General features: G+C 39.8%; 1 protein-coding gene across 1 annotated transcript in view; it reads right to left on the reverse strand.

Annotated features, from left to right (window-relative positions):
- LOC106655097 (protein white) overlaps positions 1 to 20,151 on the reverse strand; it is an 85,274-nt gene that overhangs the window by 491 nt on the left and 64,632 nt on the right. The window contains exon 10 of the mRNA XM_014375309.2: positions 19,602 to 19,773. Within this exon, the coding sequence (XP_014230795.1) occupies positions 19,602 to 19,773 (172 nt within the window). The remainder of the gene's footprint in view (positions 1 to 19,601; positions 19,774 to 20,151) is intronic.

Raw genomic sequence — 20,151 nt, forward strand, 5'->3', positions numbered from 1 at the left:
ATATAATGCACCATACATGTATATAAGTAAATCTGATGAAATTTTAATATTTTGCTACTAAAAAAAAGTTTTTTTTCAGAACACACTTGTAAAATTTTTTTGGGGGACTTTCATGTGATTAAGAAACCTGCAAAAAAATAATGCCCATCAAATTCGGATAAGGGACTTCGGAAATTTAAGGTGACTCTTTACCTAAACTTTTTTTCATTCAGGGTCTTGACATTGGGAGAACATTAATGAGTAATTTAACAATCTCCCTGCAAAATTTCAGACCCTGTTGTCATGCTAATTTTCGAGAATAAAGTCATCGAAAATTGACTTTTAAACACGCCGTGTATGGGCGGACATCTACTTTTGGACGCTTCTTATTGAATAACTCTCAAGTTATATGATAAGGTCAATGTCCCGAATTTCGCTCATGTCCCGATTTTCGCTCAGTTCGTACAAAAATATATAATAATAATTTAATTGCTAAATAAAATGAAATAAAAAAAATATTTTTGCATTCTCTAAGTAATTTTAATTCAAGTATGATAAACTAAATACAAAAACTGGGACTGATTTTGATGAAAAAAATAAGTTTTAAAGCGATGTCTGCGTCATGAGTGATATTTTCCGCCATCTTAGCATTTGGGCTAAGATATTGCAATTTCAATTTTTATAATAAATCTTGTTTAAGGATAATGATCTAATTCGAGAATGGTTTTTTTAATAGTACTTGGGGGGCTCCGCTCCCCTGCACGCTCCGCTCGCCAACCCCCCATGGTTAACAAAAGGATAAAAAAATTATTTTCAAAATGTTATTAATGTCGTCATTAAAAAAAAAAATTATGTTCAGTTAAACCTTTACTAATTTTAGGTATAAAAAATTTTAAATATTAGTGTAGTTATGAGTTATATCGTTTCCTCCGTCTTATGAAAAGTAGGCGGTTTCCGCGGGGATGGAACAAAGGGAACTTGATGTGGATGTATCTACATAGTCTATTTACCCTTAATCAATATGTTACATTCTCACTTCTATTGTTACATTTTACCTAATGTAAACTTCTATTTTCACTTTCTGCTAAATAAAATATATTAATACATCAAAAAAAAAAAAAAAAACAAACACACACACACACACACGCACATAACAGCCTTCGTTGGTCAAGTGGGTAAAAGGCGTTGGGCCATCTATCTGCTAGACCAACGCTGTGCTGAGGGAGCGGCTTCGATCCCCACTGAGGGAAATTTCATTCGTGATTTTTCGCTCGGTGAGGTCGAGCCCGAGCCCGAAGTGGTTCGGATTCCACTATAAACTGTAGGTCCACGGCTGTAGGCAGCCTCCTGGAGGGTGAAATATCCTCCAATCATCCTGCGGCCCAAGCTGAGAAGAATTCCCGCAAGATGGAGCCCGAAAGCCAGAACTCCTAGTGCTGATGTTGGCCAATGGATTGCATCATTCAAGAGGAAGAGCGCCAACACAAGGAAGAGCACCGACCCTTCGGCACCAACATCGTATCCTAAGAGATGGAGCCCGATATCAGAACTTCTAGTGCTGGCGCTGACCGACGGAGTTTCCACTCATCATGGAGGAAGCCAGAAAAAGCGAGAGGTGCTCGCAAGAGGCGGAAAAGCGGGACGGTGTCGTGGGTGAGACCCGGACCTCTATCACAAGGACGGTTACTAGTTTAGCTTCCGGCGAGTTCAGACGAACGTACCGAAGAAGAAACATCAGCACAAGGGAGAGCACCGACAAAGACGGCTCCGGAAGGCGGGAATGACGCTGGATGAGGGCTCCGCGGGGCGAGCGGGGGATCACCAACGAGTTGACACGGTTTCTGAACCCCTGATCACCGCGCTTTGGCGTGTGGTGGATGGGGGATGTAGGGAAATGACCAAATGACTCCTTGGCTCAGTGGGTATAGTTCTTGCCTGCTGATACAAGGTGTGCCGTAGGGCGTGGGTTCGATCCCCACTTTGCGAATTTGCGAGGTTCGTTTTTTCGCCTGGTGTGCTCAAGCCCATGCCCGAGGTGGAGCGGGTACCACTCAAAAAAGAAGACCCAAGCTATGTCATCAGCCTCCGAAGCGGTAAAAAACCTCGATCACTGTGCGAGCTGGAAGCGATAGGGTAACCATAAGTAGGAGCCCGAGGCGAGGACTCACGAGGCTGGCAATAGATGAAGCACAGCACTCCCATGATGAAGTCAGAAGCGAGAACCACACTCACAAGACGACAACAGAAAAAGAGGAGTATCAAAAACTCACGGAGACTCACAGCGTAGCGCCGGAAGCGAGAATTACACTCACAAGATGTAGCCGACAGAGCAAATTGGGCACTTGCCATCGGCGGCAGAAGCGAGAACCACACTCACAAGATAGCACTAGACAGCGAGTTCTAAAGAAGATGTCCAACTCAGGAGGAGATGCCAGCAATGTGTGACCACGCAGTAGACAGCTCTGAAGAAGGGGATACGACAATCAACGATGGCATCGTGCAGGATTGGAGGTTCACCAAGCAGAAAGAAGATGAGTCCCTGAACCCCTAATCATCGCATATCACTATGCGACGGATGGGGGATGTATGGAAAAACAACGACTAACAGAAGTAGCAGAAATGCTCAACTAACCCCGGCCTCACCGAAGCAATGCCTAACGGCGGATACCCTAAGACACACTTTGAGGCACTTGCAACAGGTCTTCGTGGATTGTATTGAACGACGCCGCTGAGGGATTGATGGAAGCTCAAGGGCGTAGATCCCCACCGGGCGCACTTTTGGAAGTTCGTTTTTTCCCCTGGTGTGGTCGAACCCGTGCCCGAGGTGGAGCGGGTACCAATCAAAAAGGAGACCCGAGCTACATCATCAGCCTCCGAAGCGGTAAAACACCCCGATCACTGTGCGAGCTGGAAGCGAAAAGGATAACCATAAGTAGGAGCCCAAAGTGAGGACTCACAAGGCTGGCAATAGATGGAGCACAACATTTCCATGATGAAGTCAGAAGCGAGAACCACACTCACAAGAGGGCGCCCGATGCGGGAGCCAAGGCTCCACTGGAACGCATGATGGCGCCTGAAGCGAGAACTACACTCACAAGACGACAACAGAAAAGGAGTATCAAAAACTCACGGAAACTCACAGGGTAACAGAATTTTGAAAAATGTCTCAGTAAAATTTTCTGTTACACTTAAGTGGAAGAGAATACCATTACCAAGACTTTAAGAGGGCAGCCATAAAAATTGGTTAAAAACTTACTTCAGAATCCTGCAAAAAACATGGATAATTTCTATGTTTGTTGAAACTTGATTGATGCAATATGTTACACATATTAATTATTTATCACGATACATCGCAGCACGGCATATGCCTCATGGGTATTTACAGTCGATTGGGGTACATTTTTCATAAAATTTTTTTTATGAAGTCATTTTTTTATAAAGCCTTTTTTTTATAAAATATATTTTTATAAAAACCTTTTTTTATAATTCATAATTTTATAAAACCTTTTTTTTATAATACATATTTTTATAAAGTATTTATAAAAAACTTATAAATAAATATTGTGGCCGATCTATTTTAAGTACGTCATAATGTCATCGTTCTGTAAGTATTCATAGTACTTGCTGACAATGGAAAGTATACGCACTTCCCTTTTTATTCGTTTTGGATCCTGACCTTTTCTTATTCTTTGCCCTACGTGCAATTGCCTCAACATTATTTCTGTATCGGCTTGCTCTTTCTATAGTTCGGCGAGGAAAGCGTATAAACTAGGGTGATCCTTTCCCATTACGACTTGAAGCCTATTGTGCCAGCCTTCGGAGATGTTGTTTGTGCGTGTACTTTGTGCCAACACAGCTTCATATTGACTCCACAAGCAAGGTTCAGAATTGTGGCGTGCACAGTAGAAGTAGTTGCCGCTTGGCCGCTGCGATGCGGGAGCGCTGCTGTATGGTCGCGGATCAGTCAGCAGCTGCGTGTAGAGAAGTTGCCAGTCTTAACCTGCCCGGCGAGCAGCACACACAGCAGTCACTCTGGCCTTCGTGCCGACACAATAAATATATGCAATCTAATTACCTCACTCTATCTCACTTAACCCGTGAACTCCTTCTGATCAACCTACCACAGGGTGTCTTCGCCTCCCTGGTCCAAGTCTACCCAGACACTTATCTTAATAAACGCGATAGTGGTGACCTCGTAAAAGTCGAGAATTTTCTTACCGGGTCGTGAGTTTTTTCGAGCAAGAGAGTGATAAATTTTTTCACATTAAATAAAGTTTTCGAGTGACATAAATTTTACATTAAAATAAAGTTCTAGAGTGATTTTGCTGCTCGCATATCTCATCACTTTAACTCAGCAGTTCGCTAGAGTTAACAGCGAATTAGCATCAGTTTCATTAAGTTCGCGAGTGCCAAATTTCGCGAGTGTCGAGTTCGCGGCCATTACGCGCGGCCGAAAATCCTTGCCGTTGCGTGTGTGAACACGACTTGCCGGCTAAACACGTGTGTGCGGCGGCCATTTTTTCGCACAACGCAGATTGTCGACGTCTGCCGTTGGCGCGTTTGAACTCGTTCGAGTTCGCAGCCCGCACGTGTGTATATCAATTTCAATAGCTGAGTAGCAATTTCCGGCTCTCGCTTTCGCAACTTTGCGATTTTTCTCTCTCGAACTTTGGCATTGGGCAGTGCTTTTTCAGCCATTTTTGAGTCGATTTAACTCAAGGCTGCTAATTTTTTCATTGAATTTCAAAAATTTTTGAGAATTTTTATAACAAGCTAAGCTTGTTAGTTAAGTTCCTTAGTGAACAAAATAATCAAATTCTTTTGAATTTGGAAAAATAACGGTCCGCCTTGGACAGGCTTCAAGAGCCACGCCGACTCATCTGAGTGTGTTCTCGTGGATGAGCAAGCGGTACGACGACATCGGCTTGGGCAGCGGCAAGCAGCGGTGATTTGCGGTTTGCATCGGACATCGGCTTCGGCGGCGGCAGCGGTGATTTGCGATTTTTCATCGAACATCAGGGATGAACAACGACGACATACTTCTTCGTTGCGAGGTCGACGATCTAACGTATCACGAGTGGCGCAGTTTAGCTAGAAAGTAAGATTTTCTTTTACTCGTTTCGCTCGACTGCATCCGACCGCGCGTACGCGAATTTATTCTTTTAAAATATAATTTTTTGAAATCAAATAAATAGTACGCTTTCTGCCTGCCGATGTATTTTTTGCAGAATGTAAATTTTTTGAGACGATTCTCGTCAAGGCCTGTGATGCCTTTATAATGCTGCCGCACTGTCGTCATCCTTGCTGCTGGCGTTAATCGATCTCGTTAGTTTCTTTACATCGGCTAGTGGTTTGCAAATATTTTTCTCCCTGTACATTGCCTTTGCGAGCACCGCGTCCTGCGGATGATGTTGCTGTCTGCTGTTTGGACGGTTAAGACTCAAAAATTTTTTTAAATTAATTTAGCTGTTGCATTTTTTCCCTGCCGCGTAGTTGAATGGTTTTCACGCTGTAATATTTTCTTCAATTTAGCGGGAATTTCTTTAAATTCTTGAAATTTGTGCATCAAATTTCTCGAATTTTCTGGAATTTTCGACCGTGCCAGAAGGCGCCTTTTTCATTTAATTTTGTGATTTCCGGTACGAGTCACGTTTGGCGCGTTTACACATAGAACACCTTGAACACTTGCTGATGTTCTTGCCCTTGGTTAAGTAATTGTTTATTTTCTGAATTCTTACCAGAGTTCTGGAAATTTCGCGCGGTTATCGAACTTGACTCTCGCACGAGTCTTTATTTTTGGCCTTAAAGTAATCTCTTGCTGAAGATTATTTACTTTCGGTACTAAGCTGTAGCGTTTGACTTTTGTTGTTGATTTTGAATTATTCAACGATCAGGCTTTTTCATTTCATTTAATCATTACATTTTTTCATCTTCATTTAATCATTTCATTATCGCTAAGGTGCATCCTTGCGATACGCCCTTGCTTCGCTTTTTTGTCAGGACGTACCATATTTTTCACTTTTCATTCGTTTCACCTGTTCAATATTTNAGTCGTGCTTTCAGAGAGCTCGTTAGCGATGATTCTCGGGTTGGCCCTGGTGTTGCTTCAGCGGTTCCGCGGTCTAGCGCGAGTTGTTCGTCGGCCTGTTTTCCAGTTTGTACCGAGATTTCCGGGGCGGCTGGTTTTTCGTCATCGGTTTCGCGTGCGACTGGTGGTGGGCGCATGTCTAGCTCGAATTATTATCAAGATCAAGCACGGTCGCTTATATCAGGCAATTCGGGTATACGTTTTGGTGGATCGACGCGTGTCGCGGATACGAGACTTTCGACGGCATGTAGCTTGGATTGTTGCCTCTCTGGTGCTCGGGCGGCGCCGGTTCGGTCAGAGTCTAGTCCGTATGACATTTTGAATAATTTAGATCGATCACAGGTTCTTATGCCGTCTCGGGGTGTCGGTCTTTCCGGATCGGATAATTTTAATCAGTCTCACGGTGTGTTAGGTTCATTTTCTGCTGGTAATCCTCAAGTTCTGAACAATCAAGTTAATAATAACAGTTCGGTAAGAAACAATGTTAATTCGTGTGGTGGAAGTTATTTTCCACAGGCTCATGGTAGTATACCGTCGTTTTCGCAGCCGATAATTCATTAACACAGTAACTCAGCTCAACAAGGGTTGTTTTTGGGTCCTATGCAGGGCAAAACTTTTACTTTCCCAAATTTCTGGAGAAACAACCCAGAGTTGTGGCTGGATTGCTTGGAACAAAAGTTCAATCAGAATAACATCTTTGCTGATCATGAGCGTTATCTTTATACAATTACATCATTAGGTAGCGACGTCATAGCTGAGCTTGCGGACTCGGCGCGTAACTTACCACAAATGAATAAATACCAAGCTCTTAAAGCGCTACTTTTGAGAAAATACGTAGAGCACAGTAAAGCTAAATTCAATCGTTTTTGCGACGGTTTGTCTAGCGCGCTAGATAAGAAGCCTTCGGAATTTTTGGATTATTTGGCTAGTACAGGAGGTACTCTTTTTGATAGAAACGCTATTTTACGTTTGTGGAGCATGAAGCTGCCGGCCGAGATTGCTGTACATCTGGATTCGGTGGTGACGATTGATAATGAGAATTATAATGTAGCTCGCGCGGATGAGATTTATCATCATTTGAATAATAGTTTAAGACAAGTTAACTTCATTAATAAGATTGACACTAAGAAACCTGTTCCACCTCGTACACCTAAGAAAAAATTTACGCATAAGTCAGATGACATTGAAAGTTTGAGTAAAGCAGTTGCTGAAATAAGTTGCGATTTTGAGTAAAGAGAAAAATAACCCAGAACCTCATGAAGCTAATAAGAGTGAATATTGTTACTATCATGAAACTTATGCAGAGAAAGCTAAGAAATGCCCTCCTCCTTGTAAATGGGACGAACACCATCCAAAAAACTAGTTTTCCCCGGGTCAACTGTTGCTCCAGTTGTCCCGGGCCCCTTAGTCCATGGAGCGGATTGTAGAAACAGAACCAAGAGATTATTTATTTATGATAAGCTTAGCCAACTGCATATGCTCATTGATACGGGCGCTGAGGTATCGGTAATGCCTAAAGAGGCTGTTCCTACAGCTGAGCTTTCGAGTTTCAAGTTGTTCAACGCGGACTCGTTTGATACGTCGGACACCGATTGATACGTACGGTTCACACAATTTAGAAATGCAATTCGGTGAGGAGCCAACTTTTAAGTGTCAATTTGTTGCTACACATGTCCCTTATGCTATTATAGGCGCTGATTTTATTTATAGTCATAAATTAATTATTGATCTTTTTAATAAGAGAGTTATGCATTCAAATGGTAGAACTTTTGCTGTTGGTTCAAGTATAGTTACTGCGGGAATTACTCTTTCTCTTCTGTCCCCTCAACACAAATATTTCGATCTTTTATCAAAGTTTCCTATGATCATTGACGCGAAGTTGCGTAAACCAATATTAGAGAGTTCTGTTTGTCACATGATAGTTACTAATGGTCATCCGGTTGCCGAGAAGGCGCGTAAGCTCTCACCTGAAAAGCTAAAAGCTGCTCGAGCTTATTTTGATGATTTAGTTGAGAAAGGCATTGTCGAGCGGTCCGATAGCCAATGGAGAAGCCCAATACACAAGGTAGCGAAAAAAGATAACTCTTGGAGGGTTTGTGGTGACTATAGGAAGCTCAATAGTATTACGGTGCCGGATCGCTATCCTGTAAGACGCATACATGATTTTGCTACAGTATTACATGGCGCTACGGTTTTTACCACGTTAGATTTAGAGAAAGCTTTTATGCAAATTCCGGTCAGAGCTGAAGATAAACAGAAAACGGCTCTTATTACCCCTTTCGGGCTTTTTCATTTTAACTATATGTCTTTCGGTATGCGAAATGCAGCTCAGTCTTTTCAAAGATACGCTGATGCTGTATTGGGTGATTTGCCTAATGTCTTTGTGTATATCGACGATATTCTTATCGCTTCCCCCGACGTAGAGTCTCATAGAAAACATGTAGAGATAGTTTTTGAGCGTTTACGTGACGCAGCGTTACAACTCAATCTTTCGAAGTGTAATTTTGAGGAGGATCAGGTGGAATTTCTTGGCTTTTTGATTGATAGAAACGGTTACAAGCCCTTGCCCAGTAAGGTTGATAAGCTAATGGAATTTCCCATCCCAGAAACTGTTGAGCAGCTTCGACGGTTCCTGGGAATGGTGAATTTCTACCACCACTGTATTCCCGACAGCGCGGCAAATCAGATCGAATTGAACAAATTGATTACTACTCAAAAGAAGAGAGATAAGACAGTGGAATAAGCACGCTCGCCAGGCTTTTAATAAACTTAATCTTTCTTTGGTCGAAGCTGCTTATTTGGCTTTTCCGAATGACGAAGCACCGCTGAGAGTTTGCTCTGATGCTTCAGATGCAGCTATGGGTGCAGTACTTGAACAGTTTGACGGTGGAGTATGGCGACCTCTCTCTTTCTTTTCGCGAAAATTTGACGCGGCTCAGTTGAATTATTCAACTTATGATAGGGAGCTAACAGCAATTGTTGAAGCTATTAAATTTTTCGATTATTACTTGGATTGTAGATCGTTCGTTGTTGCAACTGATCACAAGCCAATTACTTTTGTTATGCAACAGTCTCATGATAAAGCCCCAGCTAGGCGTAAACGCCAAGTTGATTACCTCTCACAATTTGATATTACATTTGAGTTCTTACCGGGCACTGAAAATACTGTTGCTGACGCTCTGTCTCGCATAGGCGTCACCACGTCTGATGATGTTGCTAAAGTCGAGGAGGTTTCGAAGTTTGTTAATCATATCGACGCGATTCGAATGCCTACTAAGATCTCTGCCGATGTTCTTGCATTTGCTCAGTCGAATGATGATGATGAATTGAGAGGCATCTTAAAGGATCCGGAAAATCCTTTAAAACTTTCAAAAATTTGCTGGGGACCCACGAACGCGAGTTTTTACGCCGAGGTCAATTCTGATCATATTAGACCGTATGTTCCATCGGGTTTAAGATATGAAATTTTCGAGTCGTTCCACGGTCTCTCGCACACTAGCTCGAGAATTACAGATAGAGTAATTAGAAAGTTCTATGTATGGCCTGATATGTCGCAAGATATAGCCCTGTTTTTGTAAGGCGTGTATCGCGTGTCAAAAATCTAAGATAACTCGTCACAATAAACCAGCGCCGGCTCATTTTGAAGCACCAGACGCTCGTTTTCAACATGTTCACATTGATATCGTTGGTCCTTTGCCTGAGGTAGATGGCTACACTCACATTTTCACGATGATCGATAGATTTACGCGGTGGCCCGAGGCTGTGCCGTTGAAAGATACAAAGAAAGAAACCATAGCTTTCGAGTTTTTTAGACGTTGGATTGCGCGGTTTGGACCTCCGTCGGTTATAACGTCGGATCAGGGTGGTCAATTTGAATCGGATCTTTTTGCGTTGTTTTTACAAGCGATGGGTATCGAAAGAAAGCGTACAACTCCATATCACCCAGCCAGCAACGGCATGGTCGAGCGCTGGCATCGTGACTTAAAATCAGCACTTATGTGCAAGTCTGATACGGAGAATTGGCTTCAAGCTCTTCCTATGGTAATGTTGGGTTTGAGAACGCGCACTATCTTAGATACTGATACGAGTCCGGCCGAAATGGTTTATGGCAAAACTTTGCGTGTGCCGGGTCTCTTTTGCGATTATAACGATGACGATATGGACATTAGAGCCTTTAGGACAACGTTTCTTAGACACATGTTGGACCTTAAACCTTTACCGGTTAACCATAAATCGGCAAATAAGCCTTTTTATTTTGCAGATCTAGACACGTGCTCGCACGTTTTTAAGCTGGTCAAGGTGGGCAAAAGATCGCTTGTACCTCCGTATACGGGTCCTCATAGGGTCGTGTCGAGGGATGAGTCTAAGAAACATTTTGAAATAGAAGTTGAAAATAGAATTACTCGAGTTTCTGTAGAGCACTTAAAACCGGCTTTTCTACTCTCGGAGATGCTTGACCCTGATCTGATAGCTCGTGAGAGTATCAATGTTAATCGACATATTGGTGGAGAGAATCAGAATTACGCTGCGCGTGGAGTTCCCGTGGAAGTACCTAATAATAATGATATTGCGCCACTAAATCAGCCCGACAATGGAAATAATATCATTGGCGATCAGAACAGACCCGACGGTTCTGTAGAGGGACTTTTAAATGAAAGTCTCCCTGATAGTGAGAGTACTATTAGCCAAGACGAAATTATGACAGATGATCGCTTCGATAAATCAAAAATATTAAAAAATCCATTAAATAGTGGTAAAAGCTTGCCAGATTTAGCAGTTCCTAGTACGAGTCGCGATGTACGAAATAACTATGTTCCTCTCTCTCAGCCACCCTTACACGCTGCGGGGCTACAAGACGAATTAGATGTAGGCCTTTCGCTTACTCAGTCAGGTTCAGGTCCGGCGCGAGAACTTGAAGGAGGGTTGTTTGCTTCGGCATCCTTGCCGGTGGATCATACTTATCAGATAAATTTACGGAAGTCGAAACAACCTGTTAAAAGAAAAAGTTCAACTGATGTAGTGTTATCTGAATCTAAAAAGCGTAGATAAAATTATCAATTTTTCTTTTTGTGTTTGGTTTTTAGGAAGCTTGGAGAGGCTTTTGACGAGCTGCGCAGGGATGCGTACGTCGCCGAGGCGCAGGCAGAAGATGACGTTGTTTACCAGGGCCTGGAACTTGAACTTGGTCAGGTAGAAAAACATTTTTATCGGCGCGATTTTCGTCGTAATAAAAAACTGCCGTTTAACGTTAATTTTCGTGGCAGATCACGCCATTACGAACCTCTTCCGAGATTACCTATACTTACAATTAATAACAAGCCAGTTCTTAAGCTCTTTATGTTTAACATTCAAAAAAGACTTAAGAAGCCAGATTTGGAGAAGCTGCTGGAGCCTATTTGTGACTCAGGCTACACTCTGACAAGACCTAAGGTACACGGTAGCAAGTCGTCCTGCAAAATCACGTGTGTCGATTTAAAAACTTCACTTAGACTTCAAGCTTTCTCCTTATTGCATAAAATTGAATCAGGTTTCTTTAGTAACGATAAAAATAAAAAGCAGGATTGTTTCGCGATAATTAGGCCTGACACTTCGTTAATTTGTGAATCTCAGCCGCTTATGACGTCACCTGAATCTACATCCATTGAAGCTTGCGAGCATTTTCTAATTCGCGCTTTTCCAGTCTTGAGAGAGGTTTACGAGTATTTGGACTCGGATACTGCCCTAAATCTAACCCTCGCGTTTGATAGACACCCTTCTGCTCTGCATTTCTTGTACTATCATTCATTTGACTTTTCATGGCCGTTTTTCGAATATGATAACCTCCATGAATTCATTAAAATCCATTTTAAAAAATATAAGCCACGTTCTTTAATCCTAAATGATAAAGGTTTCGTTTTTGATAACAACTTAGTTAGTACCGCACTGTCGGCCATGGCCGGCAGTCACGTCGGATGCAGTCGAGCGAACGCGGGTGGAGTAGGTGCGATTGACCTGACGGCGTGTCAGCTCAATAAACAAATTTTAGAATTCATAAGTAATAATTTTAAGCTAATTTCCTGTTCTTTAGGAGATTTCATAACTGTGTGTGATCAAAAACAATTACTTTATTCGAGGTAAATTTTTTGAGCATACTAAGGCTCGGGTGGTAAGATTGTACGAGTGCCACCAATTAAATTTCCATTTCTTCGCTGCGGCAATATCGATTAACCAATACTGTGAGATAATTACCATTCATGAGTGTATGGCGATGGATTTTGATTTAAGTTTATCGAGACTTGTCGCCAGTTTGTTTTCGGGTTTGAATTCGTTGCGTTACATAACTTTTACTTTCGCCAAACCACAATTTTATTTAGAATCATCACCGGACCTTATGTTGTCTTTTAGTTTTTGTCCAGACATTATGTATGTGGATCTGACGAATGCACTGTTTTTCAATAATAATTTGCATATACTAATAAATTGTATTCCGAACGTGAGAGAGTTAATCTTAACCAATATTAAAATTAATGGCCTAGTTTCGTTTAAGCATTTAGAAAAACTAAAAAGAATAACCATCAGTTGGTCAATAGATATTGTTGAAATTTTAAAAAGGTTGCCTCTCTCATCGTTAAAAAAACTCATTATAGTGACTGATCGACATCATGTATGTACTGGGATTGAAAAGGTTATGCCTGCGGTAGCTGCCGGAGTGCATGTAATAATCAAAGACTTTTATTTGGATAAAATTCCACTATGGTTATATAATGCGAAAAAGAATAACAAGATTGTAGCGAGAAACTGGTGGCATGGATTCCACATGCATCTGCCCGACGTGTGTAATAATTGATTAATCAAAAGTACAATTTATATACTTTAATCTTTGTCCCTTTTCTTTTACTTTAAGATCTAGCTAAACTGCGCTAGATACTCTGTCACCTGTTTAATAAGTAATGTAATGTTTATATTCTGAATAACTTATATTGTTGTCATATATTATTGGTATAAAAATCAAAAATCATAAAAACTAAGTTAAACTAAAAAATCAAGCTGTGAGCTAGATGTAGTGATGTAATTCCATCACAGAAAAATATCATTTGTTAAAATACATTTGAATGAGTCAACTCTGCTTAAATAAGCACATGTGATAAAATAATCACATTTAATCAAATAATTAAAATATAAGTACAAAGAGTAATTGTTTAAAAATAAAAATAAAAATAATCTCTGATGTACAAAATATTACAGTTTAAAAATAACTGAACAATATTGGAAAAGGAGTCATGTAATTTACTTAACAATTATAATTTAAGTTTTGAGTCTTATGACTTATAGTATGTTCACTAATCAAGTACTTAAAAGCGATATGTAGCATAGTTACAAATTAAGTGCCTGAATGTGATATAAATTTAAAAATAAGATGTTATTATTTATACAATATGTATGAGTGAGCTCCAGAAATACCTAGTCGTTAATTAACAATTAATGATGTATTTTAAAGTGCCAAATGTAAGCGCTGTGATGTAAAATGTAAAACTTATTTTCTGGTAACAATGTTTATACTAATCAGCTCATTGAGAGCACTATAAGAATCAATATAATTTAAACATTTTGTTTGTTCATTGTAAGAAATATGTAAAAAACTACTTTGTATATACTGTCAAAGGTCAAGTTAAGACTGCTCGAAATAATTAATAATGTTTAAAAAACCCCATGCCAAGAATTAAAAAACTTTTTTCAAGGGGAGAGTAGTGTGGCGTGCACAGTAGAAGTAGTTGCCGCTTGGCCGCTGCGATGCGGGAGCGCTGCTGTATGGTCGCAGATCAGTCAGCAGCTGCGTGTAGAGAAGTTGCCAGTCTTAACCTGCCCAGCGAGCAGCACACACAGCAGTCACTCTGGCCTTCGTGCCGACACAATAAATATATTCAATCTAATCACCTCGCTCTATCTCACTTAACCCGTGAACTCCTTCTGATCAACCTACCACAGGGTGTCTTCGCCTCCCTGGTCCAAGTCTACCCAGACACTTATCTTAATAAACGCGATAAGAATGACATCAAAAACTTTCTTATACGAACTTTGCTCTTTATTATAAAAAACCGAATATATGAAGAGAATAGCTATTACCGCGCGACGATTTTATTAATTCTACTTGTGCCATTATATCACTTGTAAAAACTGTTTCAACGTGAGAATTTTTATTGCAGGTAATACTGTGGGTAACCAAAAAGTATATGAGTTAATAAAATAACAACATGAAGTTAATAACGTCATGTACATGAATATATGTATATGCACATCATGCACATTATAAAAAAAGTACTTTATAAAAGTTTATATTATAAAATATGGTATTTATAAAATTTTATATTATGAAAATATGATTTCATAAAAATGTGTATTATAAAAAAATAACTTTATAAAAAAATGACTTTATAAACACGATTTTATAAAAAATGTCCACCCACCTTTACAGTCACTTCAGTTACAGAACTTCGTTTCGTTATAATAATAGCAGTTAGTGACACGCAAATGTGAAAGCTATCAAATTTATTGCAGCATTGGTAATTACATCAAGTAAATTATAACAGAAGGAAATTTTTCTTTAGAAGCGGAACAATCGTAAGTTTACTTTATATATGCTTTACTTATATGGCTTTTCTCCAACTTTTGTTAGAACAAAAGTTAGATGCATTCATGAAGCGTCATTCTTCAGAACTTTCAGCCAGAGGGCCACAAAACCTTTCTCAGAGAAGAACAGATGTCACAGAAGACAAACTACGCGCTTGGTTTCAAGAAGTTGAATTACATTTGAAGAATAAGAATGTACGGGATATAGATGGCAATAGAGTGTTCAACTGCGATGAAACTGCAGCTTTATTAAATCCATAAGGACTGAAAGTCATTGTCAAAAAAAGTTTGAAATCTGCTCATAACATTGTAATTGGTTCATTTGTTTATTAAAATCGCCCCAATTGTCAATAACAATAAAAGGAACTTACAGACACCGTACGAATACCTAGGTAGGCTCAAATCAAAGGTAATTACTTCTACTTTTGTAAAATAACATATTTTTATCATAGATTAATCTAAAAATATGAAAGTCTTACAAAGACCTACAACTTTTGTTCGAAATTTTTTTTCATACAATGAACGGTTTTCAATCTGTAGCCGAAACACTGATTTTCCTAATTCCAAAGGGCCTAATTGTTTAAATTCCAATCGACTCAACTGTGGCATTTGTTATTACTTCATTCCTACCATCGAAACCTACGTTCAAAACTAATTTGACTGGACTACAATCTATATCAACAGCTCGTGCGAGTCCTTACGCACCTGGCCATATCTGCCCTTGCCCACAGTGTGCTTGAAGAGCATATAGGTTTGCCAAAAATACCTTCAAATTCTATTGTAAGTGTTCGAAAAAATGTAAGCCACTGAATATAAAACCGTTTGATTGAAAATCCTAGCTGCTACTCTAGTGAAATGTTCTGTTAAACTGTATCAAACCATTATTGCCGTCATTTAATATTGCTTTTTTTGGGAGATTGTTCACTTGAAACATATTAAACTCTCTTAAATCCATATTCACAGTTGTACAGTTCTCAAGTGTCAAAAAAATCCTTTAATTTGGTTACTTTAAAAACATTCTAAGTCATAGAACCAAAGGTACAGCTATATGAAGATTCACGAATAATTTAAGTATTAAATGTGTGAACCGTTGATAAACTAGATTTATTACATGGATTTTTCATGAACCTTCATACAGCTGTATCTCCAATTCTGTGTGACTTATAATTTTTTGAAAGTGACCAAATTGAAGGTAATTTTCAGTACTTCAAAACTGTACAACTAAGAATATGGATTAAAGTGAATTTAATATTTTTCAAATGAACAAAACTAAAAACAACAACTTATCCTTTTTTTCTCGATTTCTTGTCAAACGTTCTTTTGCTATATCGTCAATTATTTAGCTTTGAAGAGCACGAAATAACCTTTGATTTGGTCATATTAAGATCATTTTATGACAAACCGGACCGAAGATATAGCGAAAGAACGTTTGACAAGAAATCGAGAAAAAAAGGATAAGTTGTTGTTTTTAGTTTTGTTCATTTGGGAAATATTAAAAAAACTTTAATCCATATTCTTACTTATACAGTTTTGAAGTGCTAAAAATTACCTTAAATTTGGTCACTTTAAAAACATTATAAGTCATATAGAACCGGAAATACAGCTGTATTAAGTTTCATGAAAAATCCACGTATCAAATCTAGTTCATCAACGGTTCACACATTTAATACTTAAATTATTCGTGAATCTTCATGTAGCTGTATATCCGGTTCTATATGACTTGGAATGTTTTTAAAGTAACCAAATTAAAGGTTGTTTTCTGCATTTTAAAGCTGTATAACTATGAATAAAGATTAAAGTGAGTTCACTATGTTTCAACTCAACAAACCCCCCAAAAAACACCAATATTAAATAACGGCAATAATGGTTTGATGCATTTCACTAGAGTAGCAGCTAGAATTTTCGTTCGAACGGTTTCATATTCAGTGTTTTACATACTTTCGAACATTACTACATAATTTGGAGGTATTTTTGGCAAACTTATAGGCTCTTTAAGCATACTGTGTGCCAGTGCCTTGCCCACATCAGTGGCAGAGGTCAATTGCACTGAGAGAAGCAAACGAAGACCCTGAGCTAGTGGCCGTTCTTGCGATCGCGCCTCTACCACTCCAGCCTACGACGTCACCTAACCTCACTCATCGGGCCGTCACTGCGTCACTGTCATCTGACGAGAGGAAAGTGTCAGATGCAATACCAACTATCCAAGGTCACGGTACCTCTGGTTTGGCTGCCTCAGTAGGAAGTATCAATGGCTAAGAAGACGGCCCAGAACGCGCCGCCACGACCAGCAAACTCTCTCGACGAATACGCCGCCGCTCATCCACGAAACCCTCAACTACCAAGGCTAGCCATCTCTCTCTGCCCGGCTCAACGCGTACACAAGCCAACAACCGAATCAAGATCACCTCGTAACTCTCGCTACTCGCCGTGAAGAAGGCTCTCAGCGAGAAGGGAAGCGGAGCTAAGAAGATTGCAAGAAAGACGCTTCTAGGCGACTACTAAAAACTATCGGTTTTTTTCAGGACCCACCTAAAGTTTTAAACGTAGTCTCTTTAAGACCCTTGGCTATCACAGCGTGAGTTCGTGGACGGTCACAACTTTAACGCACTCCAACCAACAGACTCTTTAGGCGTCCGTCCTTTTCAGGACTCCTCACCCGGCAAAGCCAACACAACATAACATTGTACAACAAGTTTTAAGAACTAGCCGCTAGGTCGTGAGCTTGCCAAAAGCTTGTCACGCATAAGCAAACTATAGCTGAAAATAGTTAAGAGTATAAGAGAATAAAGCTCCGGCATATTCCGGCTTGAACAGCAAACTTTTTTTTTTCATTAATCGATAAAACAAGTGATCTTTCAACGATACTAGAAAAGGGTTTGTTGCTCTACTATCTACCTACAGAACTATCTACAGAAGAAGATCTAAGATTACTATCTACAGAAAGTAGCGATCAAAAGAAACTTCTACAGATAGAGTAAGATATCTCACAGGCATGAACGAGATCATTCTTGCTGACTCCCGTTCACCTCTACCAATTACAACAACATCGAAGCCAGTCTCAGAAGCTGTCGCTGCGACATTGGACTCGTGATTTCACGTCACCTGCCAGACGCAGTCCTTCAAGTCAATGCTACCGAACAAAACTTTTTTCGTAATTGTTATCCCGCAATAACAATCTATAAATCTTTTCAATTTTCTATATTAATATAGGTGCACTTAAATAAAAAATGCAAAGAACAAAAAAGTCTTAAAATTTTTCAAAGAATCTGCGTATTTTTTTTTTTTTTTTTACTTTCTTCATAGAGAAAGCTATGTGATGGATTTGAATATGAGTTTTTGAACCAGACTTCGTAGGACAATTTGATTTACATATTTGTAAACTAGATTGAATTCCTAACACATGTTTGTGGGTGTTTGTGTGTGTGTGTGTGTGTGTTTTTTCTCACTCCACCCCTTTTGGACACTCACCGGTACTGCCGCTAGGCATTGCATCGGTGAGGCCAGGATTAGTTAAGCATTTCTGCTGCTTCGATGTTAGTCGTTTGCATACATCCCCTATCCGTTGGATAGTGATATGCGACAATTAGGGGTTCAGGGACTCATTTTTCTTCTTGGTGAACCTCCGTACCGTGCGCGATGCCGACTCTCGATTGTCGTATCCCACTTCTGGAGCCGTCTTCTGCGTGGTCACACATTGCTGGCGTCTCTTCCTCAGTTGAGTATTAGAACTCGCTGCCTAGTGCCATCTTGTGAGTGTGGTTTTCGCTTCTGTCACCGACCGGCAAGTGACCAGGTTGCCAGATCCGCTTCATCTTATGAATGTGGATCTTATGAGTGTAGTTCCCATTTCAGGCGCAATAATGCAACGAGCCTAGGCTGCCGCATCCAGCGCCCTCTTGTGAGTGTGGTTCTCGCTTCTGACTTCATCATGGGAGTGTTGTGCTCCATCTATTGCCAGCCTTGTGAGTCCTCGCCTTGGGCTCCTACTTATGGTTATCCTTCTCGCTTCCAGCTCGCACAGTGATCGGGGTTTTTTACCGCTTAGGAGGCTGATGACATAGCTCAAGTTTTCTTTTTTGAGTGTTACCCGCTCCACTTCGGGCCCAGGATCTACCACACCAGGCAAAAGAACGTGCCTCCAAAATTCGCCCCAAGGGGATCGAACGCACACCCTACGGCACATCTTTATATCAGCAGGCAAGAACTATACCCACTCAGCCTAGGAGGCTGATAGGGGGTACGTGTGTGTGTGTGTGTGCGTGCGTATGTAGAGCCAGACTTGGGCAGCCGAGGAGCACCAACGAGCGTGCCAACTGAAGTGAGTTGCAACAAATACAAATTGTGTCATAGGAAGTTGGCTGCATGAGACATGTTTAGGTAGCCGCCGAACGCGGTATCAAAATCATTAAAAAAATGATAATGAAAAATCATGAGAAAGAATTGTATAAAATCTATAAAAAAAATTTTAAAATGCAGGAAAATGCAAACCAAAACGGGCAACCACGTATTCCAGCTGGATTATATTTTTTTAAACAATTAAACTGCAAACCCAACAATTAATCCACGTAGCTCAGGGTGACTATTATTTTGATAATAGGCTGACTAAAATTTTGATTTCGCACTGAGACATAGCTGTTTCCGTGAGTTTTATTCGTATACTTTACGTATTAAAATGGCAGCGGTTTTTTTTTCGTTTGATAGCTTCTATTCTGAGATAGAAAATCGGAAAATTTGTTGATGAAGCAGACAATTCTTTCAAAAATGGGCCTTGAGGCCCAAGGGATAAAACTAAGTATGGGTAGCTTCATTATTATGTACTAGGAGATCCCAAAAAATTTTTCGGAAAAATTCGTCACCCAAAGTTGAAGTGGTCTCCTTCTTAGCACTACACGTACTTAATATAACGATGTAAATTTGTGTGAGTTACCTTTTTGAAGTTGAGAGTTTGTAAAACCATCAAACCTGATTTTGGACACGTCGAGTTTAATCGAGTGCACGCAATGGTGTCAATGTCTGCCCACTGATTAATTAGCAGAGCTTCATTACCATACCGAAACCAAGATAAGTATGAAAACCATTTAAAATAAAATGGTACGGACCTGTAACAAAAATTTCATTAAAAAAATTTATAATTGAATGCAATTACAATCAATCTGTTTACTTCATTGCCAAGTTGCATGAAACCTCACTGTCAATTTTTTGAACCTAAAAATTATTCCATAGTTCCGACTTTTTATGTAGTCATTCCATAGCAAGCTTATCAAAAACCAGAAAGTCTCAAAAATTTTCAAAAATTTTAATTTTTAAAAATTCTTATACAATTTTTATTGATATTTTATCTTTACGTTCATAACTTTAATTTGAGGTTAAAGTACAGAATACCCAAAAGTTATATTAAGTTAAAAGATTTTATACCATAAGTACATTAGTTTGGTGACCACCTGTACGATCTCTCGCCAATACGTCTATACTTAATT

Source organism: Trichogramma pretiosum, unplaced genomic scaffold (genome assembly GCF_000599845.2).
Source record: "Trichogramma pretiosum strain Unisexual culture from Peru unplaced genomic scaffold, Tpre_2.0 scaffold8, whole genome shotgun sequence".
NCBI lineage: Eukaryota > Metazoa > Arthropoda > Insecta > Hymenoptera > Trichogrammatidae > Trichogramma > Trichogramma pretiosum.